The sequence below is a fragment of the Rattus norvegicus genome, chromosome 11 (genome assembly GCF_021556685.1).
Source record: "Rattus norvegicus strain SHRSP/BbbUtx chromosome 11, alternate assembly SHRSP_T2T, whole genome shotgun sequence".
Classification (NCBI taxonomy): domain Eukaryota; kingdom Metazoa; phylum Chordata; class Mammalia; order Rodentia; family Muridae; genus Rattus; species Rattus norvegicus.
Window position 1 is genome coordinate 41,624,590 of NC_141544.1, and position 14,338 is coordinate 41,638,927.

The 14,338-nt window shown below is 40.7% G+C and overlaps 1 protein-coding gene across 1 annotated transcript; it reads right to left on the reverse strand.

Annotated features, from left to right (window-relative positions):
- Nucleotides 1-10,342: 10,342 nt before the first annotated feature.
- On the reverse strand, nucleotides 10,343-11,308 carry Krtap26-1 (keratin associated protein 26-1). Its single transcript, XM_087577401.1, has one exon. The coding sequence runs from the start codon at nucleotides 11,250-11,252 to the stop codon at nucleotides 10,611-10,613; it is 642 nt and encodes a 213-aa protein (XP_087433527.1). The 5' UTR covers nucleotides 11,253-11,308; the 3' UTR covers nucleotides 10,343-10,610.
- Between the last annotated feature and the right edge of the window lie 3,030 nt (nucleotides 11,309-14,338).

A 14,338-nucleotide genomic window follows, 5' to 3' on the forward strand; every position in this document is an offset into this window, starting at 1 on the left:
GTTTCCATAGCGCTGTGCTTGCAATCACAGTGACCACTCAGATTTTCAGCAACAGAATCAGGAGACTGTGATCAGTCGCCATCTATAGCAACAGTGAAAGGGTGGAGTTAACTCCACAAACAATTCTCTTCACTGGTGCTGGACTACATTGGGCTGAAATCAAGCCACATTCAGTTCAGCCCACAATGTTCTCAGAAAAACACTAGAGACGGGGTTCTCATCAGAATAGATTTTTAAGTGACAAATGGTGTTAGGAAGACCAGCACCCACATGAATCTAAGCAAAATAGTACACTATCAGGCAAAATTTTGAAGGTTAATATCAACTGAGAAATAGATGACTCTGTGGTTCAAAACACTTGCAGTTTTCCCAGAAGACTTGGGTTTGGTTCCTAGCACCCACAGAGGACCTCGGTCATTTAAAACTCCAATTGTGAGTTGTAATGTGGGTTCTGAGAATTGAACCTGGGTCCTCTGGAAGAGTCACAAGTTCCCTCAATCACAGAATTTTCTCTCTAGCCCACTGTCTTTACAGTGGACATATGCGACTAGCTGCTTCATGTTCCTGCTGCCTTGACTTGTCCATGATGAGAGACTGTAACCTGGACATGTGAGCCAAACGATTCCATTCTGCCTTAAGTTCCTTTTGTCCTGGCATGTTCACACCACAGTGGGAAATAAAACTAAGACATCAAGTGCGCACAGCTCTCTCGTTAATTCAGAATAGCACAGATTTACTAAAATTATCAAATGGAAATTATCAAAGGACATACAAGCAGAGCTCAAGAATGTACACTTACTAGCAGCTGGGAAAAACTATTTCTACATGCCAGAAGGCAGGACAAAAACATGATCTAGAGACTAGGTTACCTGGAAAATTTGTTTTAACTACTGTGTACAAAGTAAAATACTTTTATAGGGAATACTTTTAAATTTTAGTATACTAGATTACACAAGACCACTTTAATACAAGCATGAATTGTGCTAGGAGTATATTCCTCCCATAAACCTCACAACCCTTCTGCTTTGTGCCCTTCCCCACTGCCACGTGTGCCTTCAGAACTCGAGGGTTTTTGATGTGATGCATAGCAAGACATTCTAGTATGAATCCCAAATCCTGTATCAATTTAGCTTAACTAAAAATTATCGTAACATAAATCTTCTGCACACCAAAGAGAATGTGATTTTTAGACCCCCAGATGCATGTCTCTGAGCTTTAAAAGCATAGAGCAATTAGGTTAGTGGTTGGACCCTGCTATTCACATTGGCCAATGTCCGCATTAGGAGACATAGATCAAAGGGAAGCCATACTACACATATAATTCACGGGCTAGAAGAGCCAGGACTGGTACTGAAGGGTAAGAGGCTATTAACTGGGACCCTTAGGCATCTGGTGTAGGTTGATGGGCAGACTGAACTGGGGCATGGGGAATAGCAGGAACAAAGCAAGCTCTTGACAGGATCTGGTAAAGGTCAGCAAGAGGTTACATGTCTGCTAGGTCCATGCTGCTCAGTTGACAGCTGGCAGGTTCAAAATTGCTCTCCGGGCTGCAATCCAAAACCCAGGCAAACAAGTATTGAATAAACCAACATCCCATCTTTGGGACAGAGATCAGGACAGAGAGCAATACAAAGACAAGATTTGGTGACAACTCCCAGAGTGCTCCATGCCCTGTCCAGAGAAAGGGTGGCCAAAAGATTCGAGGTTAGCAACATGAGCTCCCAAAAAGTTGAAGGCATTTTTCCAAATGTGATTAGTGCTTTCTTGGTGGACTTCCAGTTTTAATTCTCTGCTTCCAGGGATTCTGTGTATTCATTAATTTCTGTGTTAAGTGTTTATTGTACCTGCAGTATCCCTTGACAGACATCCAGATGTCAGGAAGAATGCCCCACAACCTTCTCATAGTCAAATATTGTTCTTATTTTAGTTAGTAACCTGTAGGCATAAAGGATTTATCTAATAATGTTCTGGAACCATAATTAATTAAAGTCGAATTTCAAAGTTGAGCCTGCTATCCCAGGTCTGAAAAGAAGGCAGAGACAGGAAATGCCAAATCCAAAGCCAGCCTGATCAACAGAGAACACAGACAACCTAGTAAGGACCTATTTGTATTAGTTTCTCGTCTAGATGCTGTGATAAGGTACCCTATAAGAACAATTTAAGGAAGACTTATCTTGCTTCCCAGTTCAGAATACATCGTACCGCAGTAGGGCATGCTTGAAGGATCAAGAGGCAGCTTTTCATATTGTGTCTAGTTAATAAGCAGTTATGGAAGCTGGTGCTCAGTAACCTTTAACCTTTCACTCTGCTCAGGACTCAGCCAAGGAAATGTTGATGCCCACATATCTTATTCTTTTCTTAATCAACCCAATCAAGAAAATACCCCACAGATATGCCCAGAGGAACTCCACATCTGCATAATGCCTCCCAGGCATGCCTAGAGGATAACCACAGCTATGTGATGCCTCTCAGTCACTTCTAGACGTTCCTTTCCTAGACAAGGCTACTTTTTGTCTAGTTGATTATACAAGTTATCACATATCTTCAATTGGTGAAACCATTTGTTCCACAGACTGGTAACTTGATCTTGGTCCCCAGATCCCATGACAAAAGGGGAGAATTTACTCTTAGAAATTGTCTTCTGACTTCTGCTTGCACACTATGCTGCATTTGTGCCCACATCCACATGGCTAATATGTTAACCTGCTAAGCCATCACCATGATTGGTTTTCTGTTATTGCTTAGCTTTCTTTTGTTTTATTGTTGGCCTTGTTTTTCAGCACACGGGCTTGTTCCTTAGACTCCACATGTGTGGCAAGCACTTGAACACCAGGCTACATCTATCTCCATGTATTTATATCTTGACTTGTAAGTTTTAAAACCATGTCTTAAATACCTCCTCTATAAAAAGAGGCATTTTTCCAAGAACCCAAAAGAAAATGAACAATTTATAGAGGATAGTTTTAAAAGATTCCTCTTTGTTGTGCCATATGTTGTTTCGAAAACTATGTAGAGACTTGAAGAACAGTGAAGCACATAAGTGTGTGTATCAGTGATTCACACTCGCACAGTTTTAATCAGATCCAACAATCCAATTTATTGAAGATGAGTCTATGAAGCACAGTCCAGGGTGTACTGGGTAAGAAACTTTGCATTTCACATTCCCAAAGTATTAGATTTCATAAAATATAAAAAAATAACCCATTGTATTCTGAAAGGTATTACTAATGGAAATTGTTTTTCCTTGGCATTTCTTATTGAAACTCTATAAATATTTTACATTAAAGAAAACACCTCCTTTTCCTATCAAACTCACTGCCACCCATCAGGCAGAGATTCCCAAGGAGCACATTGCATCCAAACTTCCATTGCTTTGCTGCTATAGCCAAGGCCCAAGCTTGCTGGTACTCGCGAACTGTCAGTTCAGAAACACAAAGGATCCAGAGAATAGATGTCTATGGAAATGTGCTTTGTTGAACTATAGCATGGTGTTCTGTGTTTAACAGACATTCAAAACTGTTTTCTGAATAAATGATGCTGAATGAATATGTCTGGAGATTCAATTTTAAACAAAAACCTCCAATTTTTTTCCAATGTACTTTCAGACTCTGAGGCTCTGAGGTTTTGTTTTATATTTTATGTAGTTGTTGCTTTCTGTTCAAACCCTGGTCTTTTCTTCTATTCCAATATGTATATTTTTTGTCATGGGTGCTGTTTAGGAAGCTTTTTACTTTCTGTGTTCTTCCAGAAGGAATTCAGCAAGAAAAGACAGGATGTTGGTTATTAACTTCATATGGAGACACTTTCAGTATGATGCTTTGAGGAATTTCCTTGTTTCCTCTGCTTCAAAGCCCTGTTTCGTTCTAAAAATAAGGAGAGTGATGGAGAATGGGTTTCTTCATAGTAAACTAGACGGCAGGTTTGCTTTAACATACAGCCTGTTCACCTGGCCGGTGGCTAAGTTCTGGAATGAACTTACAGGTCTGTGCTACAGTTGTTTCTAGAAAGCTACTGCTGCCCCAGAGAACTGAACTGAAAACACCTAGTACTTTCCAACCAATAAGAATCTCATGAGGAAAATGTAAAGCTGTGTAAATTTCAATTGCTGTGGACAACGGAGGTTGAGTTGCAGTTCGTCTGTGTTCGAAACACTTTCTTGTGGGCTCTTGCTTTCCTACTGTGGAACAGGGTCTGAGAGTTGAACAGCCTCACTGGGATGTATACAGGGATGGCGGATAGAATAGGGATGTGTCAGGGTAGAGGTGACAAAATATAGATTTGGGGTGTTCTCTCAATCTGTCTTTGAGATTATTGATCTTTAAGTGTCTAGACAAGGGCTCTTTACTAAGAAAGCTTAATTTCTTCAGGTCATGGAAATAAAATTATTTCAATGTTTTCCAGAGAGTTACCATGTGAGGTTAGTAAGAGAACCTTCCTTCCTGAAAAATGTACATATTCAAAACTCTATTATTATTTTTAAATAACTGATAAGAAATGGAAGCAGAGAATACAATGTTCATTTTAGGGCACTCTCAGAAAATGTTAGTATATTTTGGCTTTGGATGAGAAGAAAATAAATTAGAAGAAATAAATTAGTAGACAGTAAAGTCTCTGAGCAGAAACTGCAAGTCAATAGCTGTGTCTGCTGATTATGGTCAAACAGACATCACAGAAATTAGTGGACAGACCCAGTGAGTTCCCATTTTTATTTCTAGATCTTAATGAAGAGATGTTTTCTATGATTAATGAATGTGACCTTGATCTCCATGCTCAAGCCTTGACCTACCTCTAAAGGTCTCTTGATCACACCTTGGCAAGTTTATCACATGGTATTCTCTTTGAATCCTGTAATCACAAATCATTGTCAGCGCGCGCGCGCGCGCGCGCGCGTGTGTGTGTGTGTGTGTGTGTGTGTTTGTGTGTGTGTGTGTGGAGAGAGGGGGGGAGAGGAAGGGGGAGGAGAGAGAGGACGAGGGGAGAGAAAAGAAAAGGAAACAAAAGAAAAACTGGGAGGAGGGGTAGGGCTGCGATAGGGATGTAAAGTGAATAAATAGGGAAAAAAGAAAAGAAAAATTGTATGGGTGAAAATGAGAGAAGAACAAGTAATATGTAAAAGTAAAAATAAAGACTAAAAAGGATAATGTAAAAAGGAAGAAAAAAGATCCTGATGTGACAAGCAAAGGAAAGGCAAGGAAGTCCTCAAAGAGGCCTTTGAGCTGGCTTTCTGTTGGCCACTGCTGGGACCATAGCCTACCTTTAAGGGTAATTTGTTTAAGCAGTGAGGCTCTTGAAGAGAAAAATACATTTTTTGTTGTCAAGTGTTTATCGATCGGAGAGAATACAATGTTCATTTTAGGGCACTCTCAGAAAATGCTAGTATATTTTGGCTTTGGATGAGGAGAAAATAAGTTAGTAGAAATACGAAGGTAAAGTCTCTGTGATTCCTGGGTGAGGAATGGGAGCAAGCATCTTTTTCTCCTTTCAGTTCTAGCATGTCATACAGTACAAACCCCTGCAGACCCTGTGCATACTTCTCGACCTCTGTGAGTTTACCTGTGCCTTGGTCCTGTAACTGCCTTCTTAGGTCCTCCACCTCCTCTGTCTCTTAACAATCTTTCTACCACCTCTTCCTTGGGGTTCCTTGAGCCCTGAGGGTCAGGATCTGAGGGGAATCATCAGGTGTAAGGCTGTTCCAGGTACTTTCTCTGTGTCTCTCGAGCTCTGTCTCTGTATCTCGGTTTATGTCTGTCTCTTCTTGTCTTTTTGTCTCTGTGTCTCTCTATCTGTGCATTTGAATAATGTGTGTGACTCTATTTCTTCCTATCTGCTGCACTAAAACTAAGTAAGAGTTCTTTCTCTGTCTCTCTTGTGGAATAATTTGAGGACCACTGGCATTAATTCTTCTATGAATGTCTGGTAGAATTTAGAATTCTGTGATTCTGTGGTAAAAACATCTGGCTTTTTTTTTTTTTGCTTGTTTTCAAAGTATATTTCTAAGATTCTCTCGATTTTCTCAGATCTATTGTTATGTCTCCTCTCTCTCTCTGGTCTTGTTTATTTGGACATTCTCTCAGTCTCTTAGTAAATTTGGATAAGGTTTGATCACTTTCTCTAAGAGCCAACTCTTCGTTTCATTGGTTCTTTGCTATGGCTATTGTTTGTATAGATCTCAGCCCCAAGTTTGATTCTTTCTTCCCATATACTTTTTTGGGGTGTAATTTCTTCACACAGCTTTCCGGTGTGGGATCTAATTTTTTATGTAAGGATCCAGTATTGTGGACTTGACTCTTAGAACTGCTTCATTGTATCCTGTAAGCTTGGGTTAATGTTTGCTTTTCACTTTCATTAAATTCTAGAGCCTTTAACCTCTCTGTCAGTCTCTGTCTCTGCCTCTCTGCCTCTCTCTCTCTCTCTCTCTCTCTCTCTCTCTCTCTCTCTCTCTCTCTCTCTCTCTCTCTCAAGACTGACACTCTCATGGGTGTCCTGAACTAACCACGTAAACCAGGCTGCCCTCAAAATCAGAGATCTGCCTACTTTTGCCTCCCAAGTGCTGGTAAAAAGGTGTGCACCATCACCACACAGCTTTGCCCCAGTTTCATTCAGGAGTGGGTTTCTATGTCTCTCAGTTTCCATATGTTTGTAGTTTGCTGTTGTTTCTGTTGTTGTTGATACCCAGCTTTAATCCAAGATGATCACATAGGATGCAGAAGGTTATTGCAATTTTTCTGTATCTGTTTTATTCATTCCCTTCTATTGTTTGTGTTTTCATAGATTTATTTAAGGGATTTACTCATTGTCTCTTTAAGAACTTTTATAATGTCCACCAGGGACGTTTTAAAGTCTTTCTCTTGTGCTTCAGCTCTCTTGGAATAATCAGGATGGGGTTGCTGGGCTCTAGTGGAGACATATTGTCCTGGCTGTTTTGATTATCTTTTTTATGCTGGCATTTAGACATTCGGGTTTGAATTGATTATAATTCTCAGCGCTAATTTCTGTTATTGTCTTTGTTGATTAAGTGCTCCCCCCACCTTGTTTTACGTTGCCCATTCTGGCTCTTGGAGGCTTTAGTGGCTATGTGTTCCCTAGTAGAAAATTCTGGGACCTTGCCAGGTGTGGCCACTCCGGTTCTATGTAGAATGTGTTCATAGGCACTGGGAACTTACACTTAGGAACTAGGATGTGCTGGTGGGGCTAAAGGAGTTCACAGGAGGGAGGAAAGCATGGTGTGAACCAGGATATAGTTAGTTCTCTGGAAATAAGGGCAAAGAGTGAGGAGAGGCCACAGTATGTCAATATGTCGTCTGCTGCAGAGCTGAGGATGAGACTAAGGCACTGGATTTAGAGGAGAAGAGGGAGAGAGGAGATCTGAATCTTGCCTACCTGCTGCTTCACTGGCCTACTTGTTGCTCTGGCAGGCCTATTTGGCAGCTTCCCAGAGTTGGGGGCTGGGACAGGGAACAGGGTTGTGAGAAAGGTTGAAGGGGAGGTTACACTAAATGATCTGATGCAGAGCTGGGCTTGAGATTCAGAGGACAGGAAGATGAAGTGACATCTGCAGTAAACCTGCCTTCTCCTGTCAGTCATAAGTCTTAACAGTTTAATATTTCTGACTTTTCTAAATAGAATCACCTCTATTTGTTATAATATTTCCCACTCCCTCTTTGTGCTCCACAATACCCTCTTACATCACTGCGTTTTTATCAGTATTTACCATTTATTTTCCAACCCTTTCTGTGATTGAACTGTTTACTGTCACATTCCTAGCACCCAGAAGAGAGTTTGCCATGATGCAAGGGTGTCTTGCATGCTTAGCAATGTATCATGCTGAAATAATTTCAAAATATACAACTGTATTAGTCATACCACGCAACAACACACTATGTTATTGGACTGAACAGTTTATCTTTTTAAAAAAGGCTTTTCTAGTTATTTCAGGAAGCAGAATCCAGCAAAGTAAAGCAATTTAATAATTTAAATAAAAATGTGACATGATGGGCCTGGAGAGGTAGCTCAGCGGTTTAGAGCACTGGATGCTCTTTCTGGAGGACCAGAGTTTGATTCTCAACATCAATGTTGCAGCTCAGAACCATGTGTAACTCTGGTTCCAAGGGTTACAAGGCCTTCTCCTTACTTCTGGGCCTATCAGACATGCATCTTATGCAAAGACTCATTAACACACAAAACAAATTTATGTAAAAGGCAAGGGACAATAGGAATCACATTACCACACCCATTTAAAATGTCTTGCTGTAGTTGTAACTTCTGTAAGGAAGTTTGGGGTAGCTCATCCTCTAGTTCCTTTGAAGAGAAGAATTTCTGTCTGGTTTCTGCAGTTGGAATGGTAGACCCAACCTCAAGTTCTTTTTGTGAATGTTTATCTCTTCAATTATCAGCGCCGATACACTGTCTGAGCATGCAGAATTTTCTGGTCTCATGTTTTTGTGTGTTTGTTTTTATTTTTCTTTCAGTTTGAAAGTTCTTAGCTACCAATACTTATGTCTTTCTTGTTTTATTTCTTTGCCTCATGTTCAGTATACCAGAGACTTTCTATCTTCATATTATGTCATGTCCAGCCTCTAGCAATTTCTAGGACACATGGTTCATGTTCTTGCCAGTTATAAGTTCAGCATCTTTTGCTCAAAAAATTCAAAGAAATAGTTTAGAAGTTGGAAGAACGTCACAGGATTTTAGTACAATGATCTCATGACATGTGCTTTGGGAAGATGCTTTATGGTTCCATGTTGACGCTCAGAAGCAGGTAGGATGAGTCTATGGACCAGCCTTCAGAGTAATAGTGACATCTTTAGCACAAAACAGCCCACGTGTTATAGTTCCATTAGTCTCACTTTGAGATGATCTCCTCTTCAGAAATGTAACCAAATCTATTACAGCTTCATGTCTCGCTCAGAGGCAGACTCTTCTAAAGACTTAATTGTCATGGTTGGGTGTCAGGAATCTGTCTAGGACGGGATTCAGAAACTGAAGGTACAGATCCCATCTTCTCTGGCAAATGGGCCTTACAACAACAGCATTAGGAACGTGAGAGGAGCTGCTCTGTCACTCTGGAGCTAAGGTTGTAAAGGCAAAGTTTTTATGCTACCTACAGGACACTTTAGTCGCACACCCAACACTGCAAAATAAATAAATACTTGTTTTTAAAAGGAAGAACTCACTGCCAGTGCTGGAAATTTTATAGATAGGATTAGAACTGTGAAATAGCGACACATGCCTCATCTGGGAGAAAAGACTACAAGTACGTGTCTGCTTCTTGCTATTTACCAGGCCAAGTTTCTCTCGGAAATATGGCAGAGAGAGTGGAAGTGCTCTGTCATCTCAGAATTTAGTTTGGACTTGTAATGGGCCTATGTCCTTGGTCTCTTATCTCACAAGTGCTTTTAGTATTTAAAAAAAAATCCTTTCATTGAATCTCTATCTCTCTGTTTTGCCCGATGGCTTTTTGATCATATTTCTGAGAATACACATCAGAGTAATTTAAAATCCTTTTCCGATTATTCTAGCATCTATGTCACACTTAAGTCTGGTTTTAATGTTCTTCTTCCTTTTTTTCTAATTCTTGCATTTGAAGAAGACCATTCCCAGTATCCGCAAAAAGATGACCATTTACATACTTACAGTTCAGCTTTATTTAATTAATGGGGTTTAATTATGATGTCTTCCACAGTGTATGACTTCTGGCAAACTCTGATAGTACGTATCAGACTTCTTTACACCTCTGTCTCTTCTGCACCCCGCCCACATAACTCTACATAGCGTGAGTGTTCATGGTTTCTTAGTTGTTGTTTAAGTCCAAGGTTCATTAATGAATTTGCATTGTGTTGTGATACTTCCAACAGACGGAGAAGGTCAAAGTGTTCTTGATAGTGGCATGTATAAAATGGTGGTGATCATTTTAAAAGAATACATTTAGGGGACACTGTATGTCAGACAAGAGTGTGGGTACATGGTACTTGCAATGCTAAGTAGTAAGGGCTAAATCCAGAGAAGAAGGCAGGGCAACAGCAACCAAGAAAGTACTTATCCTGTCTTATGGAATCAGATCAAAGGAAACAACCTAGGTTCACACAGGAGCCTATTGCCTGGTTTGCAATTAGAGAATATTCTGGTGGAGGTGTGTGCAATAGAAGTCAGAGGTAAGAGGTTTAGTGTTGAGCTCTCCTTTTGACCATAACTTTGAGAAAGGTCATGATTTGGTCCCCCATATTTTTCTGAGGCCATTACACTCCTAAATAATAAACCACTGTCCCCATGTCAGGTAGCATATACCTGACAGTGCAGTGTCCCCTAGCAAATGAAGTCAGGAAAGAAAACTCAATGCACTAGATTCTTAATTCTGGATTAATCTCGTTTATTATAGTGCAGATCATATCAGGTAGATTATCTTCCCACCTAAGCAACATGAGTGGCAATAGGGGCCAAGATTTTTCAAGGGAAAGATAAAAGCAAGTCACAGTGTGAAAGGAACAGTTTGCATTAACAGAGACACGGTGCAAACAAGGAAAAGCAGATGCTAACTGGAAAGAAGTGAACATCCAGAGAGTTGCAAGTTTTATCCTGGATCTTCGTCATTGCTGTTCACTAGAACAAGGAGGCTACTGGCCTCCTTGTGCAGAGCAAGATGGACGACAACTGCCAAACACAGGGATCGCCGGTTGGCAACCACCGCAGACAGGCTGCAGAGGTCTCAGGCTGTTTGACACAATGTGAATGGTCTGAGGGCCATAGGTCACACAACCTGAAGGCCTACATCCATAAGTGACGATGCCCACGGGTCGGCAGCTATTGGATACACAAGGGAGTGGGCGGTAGCCACCAGATCCACAGCTTACAGGACGGCAGCTGTTCATGAAAGGACTCACTGGCCGGCAACTGCTAGATACATAGCTCACGGGCCTGTAGGATGCTGGGAGGCAAGATCCAGAGATGAAGGAAGTCGTGGGAAGATAGCCAGATCCATGACAGGGTCTGGGCACACAATATGCAGAAGAGCAACAAGAGTTTTCAAAGCCACTGGCCTCGCGGCTGGGTGGCTGGCCACTGATAGGTTCTGCAAAGGTCTCTGGGCAGTTGTCCATGAACCAGGTGTGGTCTTGACAGTTGCTGGGGACGCAGAAGACCTCTCCGCAGCCCATGTTTGTAGAGCAGAGGGCAATGTTGGAGCTGGCTGGGATGTGGCAGGAATTCCTGAGGGATCCAGAGGTGCAGCTGCTGGAGCAGTTGTTACGGTTAGCCATAGTGAACTGGAGAGGGTGGTGGTGGTCTAAGAGCGGCTGGGAGCACGTCAGGTGTGAGTGTGACACCCCATTCGTCTTGTCCCTTTATATATTCTCAGAGAGTGGCAGTTCTGTCTGCAGACTCATCTTCCTTGTTGTCTGAGGCCGCATCTGAACGCTCTCATACCCAGGAAGTAGCGCTCCTACCTCCCATAAAACTGGATGATCCCCGAAATGCCTCCCATCGATTGACTATAACCATAAATCAGTGTGCCTGGGTTTTAATAGGGCCCCTGGTAAATTTATCCAGCCCAAACAGATACTTTGGAAGGCTGTGGACTCACTACAGTTCTAACCACCAGCGCACAAATAGTTTTCTTAAGAATCCCTCTTGGAGCCGTCTTTGAAATTTGAAGCAAACTACTTTGAATAGTGGTGAACTACACATAACTAACTGAGAAATAATTCTATTCTCTTTGTAACATGGGCAAAATGATATCCTATAAAGCAAGACGTTTGCAAAAGAAGATTTCTTTTTTAAAAAAATTCTTACAACTTTTAGGATCAAAAGACTTTTAAAGGCCATCCTGGGAAAGACCCCTGCCTGTTTTTCTTTATTTCAACATCTGAATAGAAAATGGTTTCCCATGAAAATATGTTTATTCAGAAAATGAGTGCTTGCTTCATTAAAACCTAAGGTTGAATAAACAGTCATTTGAGGTTGTGTTTTGTCTGTGATCGTTTAGAATATAGGTAATGAGATGTAGTTCAGTTAAAATGGTCGACTCCAGATTGAACATGAGCAAGTACATTAAAAAGGTTGGACAAAATGTCACGTATCATGAATCTAGCAGGATTATATATTTCAGGGTTTTCATATGACCACTGAAGTATATTGTTCCGGATAAAAAGAAAAAAAATCTACTATAATGAACATGGCATTGTTTATTTCCCACATGTGACCTCAATTTCCAAAAGGGACCCCATGCATTGGTTGGCATAAATAATCACATTAGAATTGTATGCAAACTTTTGCTAGGTTTGAGTACTTTGAAGGCTATTCAAAAGCTGCCATGTCTCTGTCTCTACTAATGTGGTTTAAATGCATGGAGCTGGTCAGTCTCCACCGTCCACTGCGGTTTTCACAGAGTGGCGTACCCAGTACCTCCAGTGGCTATTTTTAATGGGAATTTAAATTATCTGTCAAAAATCTCAATTCCATTCCCTTTGGCTAAAAATTCAATTTAAATCACAGTGCTTTCTTCTCTTTTAATGTTCAATGGTCACAGCCACACTTATCCAGTCTCCCTCTGCCCAGGAGAGTAGAAAATATGAACCAGTGCATGGGTCTCTCTGCAGCAATCCAGGTCTCTTTTGCCAGGAGGGATATGCGTGAAGATAAAGCCATATAGGCTCTGAGGTCTTATGCGCATGAGCTAAATTTAGCTCAGAATATGAGGGAAGAGCCGTCACTCTTTGACAGTCTATGTTTGATGCAAGTGAGGAACCCATCCTAGGACTTCATCACCAGATACTTTGTAGGCAGTGGATGGAGTCTTCTTGTGCAACCTCAGACACATCTGCTAGCATTAGTCATGGGTACAGCCATACTTAGGTTAGTGTTTATCAAATTTATGTTTAGACGCTCTTTAGTTGTGCTTATCTCTAATGTAACCAAGAGCCCAGCATTTGTGTCAAGAGTCCATCGCTGAGGCATGTACACATGCACGGGTTCGGTATGTGTTCTATGCATGGTTGTTTTTTAACCTAAAGGGGAGTGTTAAAGAATTACAAATATTTAGAACTTAGTCAGTACTTACTCCATGAAATGCCTGGTGGCACTGTCATGCCTAACTCTGCTGTCAATACATCATATAACTTTAGAAGGTGAAATATTACTGTTTTAGGTATTTGCATCTGAAACATAGAACATTAGAGTAATAGACATCAAGAAAATGCTATAAATGCAAATTCCTCACATCTCCAAACATTTTTATTCCCATAATCTAATGTGGCATCATACAGAAATCAATATACACATGAATATATGTTGTCATCTAACAACTACATAAACCTGGGATTAATTAATTTATGTATCCCCTGCCACTGTCAGTATCACTTTTACCTACAAATATACACACAAAATACTGCAAACTTTCAGGAAACAGAGAGTCCTGAAGTTTATTCCTATAGGCTAAATAACTATGTTACTGTCAGGGTTTGTTTGGTCCAAATACTAAGCACCCTACCTGCAGGGTCCTATAACTTACAGACGGGCAGGCTCATGTCATCCTAGATTCCACAGAGTCCATGATAATCATGTACCACACTGAATGAACACACATTGTAGCTTTATATTCAATGAATCGGGGACCTTACCCCTCCAACTTTACAAGGAAGATTGTGAGTATTTCTATCTTGGATGAACAATCTTCACCACATTCAACCGTGAGTGTGTGCCAAGAGGAGACACACTTGATTGTTTCATGCATTTGTTAGTTTAGAAAACATTTATCAAGTATTCCAGACATATACCAAAGAATAAGAGAAACAATAAAACAAGATGAAAACCATTCTTGTCCTAGGGACCCTTCATTGGTGGACAAGACAAAGTCGTGTTTACCAAGGCCTATAAGCAATGTACAGAGAAGGCAAGGAAACATCCATTATCCTTGATTAAAGTTGACATATTGTACTAATTTTTATGGATAGAAAGACATGGCATGGGAATCTGGAAAACAAGGAAAGAATTCAGGCAGTAGGAAAATACATAAACACCAAAATAATTGACAATAGGAGTTTTTGAGTGAAAGATTCCAATCGTGTTGCTAAATTTAGACTGGCTTGCTGGATGTCTTCGTGTTAGTAGGTAATAAATTAATGCTCTCTTCCAAAGAAATAGCAACCAAGTATCTGTTTTTAGAAAATGATGCTAACAGTAAAGTGAAGGGTAGATTGGGAAGTGACCTATGGTGTCTTTCCATTTTCAGGCCTCCATGATCGTGCATTTCACGTATTCCTAACTCTGTAACCCATGCTATCAGTAACACTGTCTTTTGTGAATCCTGTATCTGTGATTCCTTCCCAATGCCTCCTCTTCTATGTGA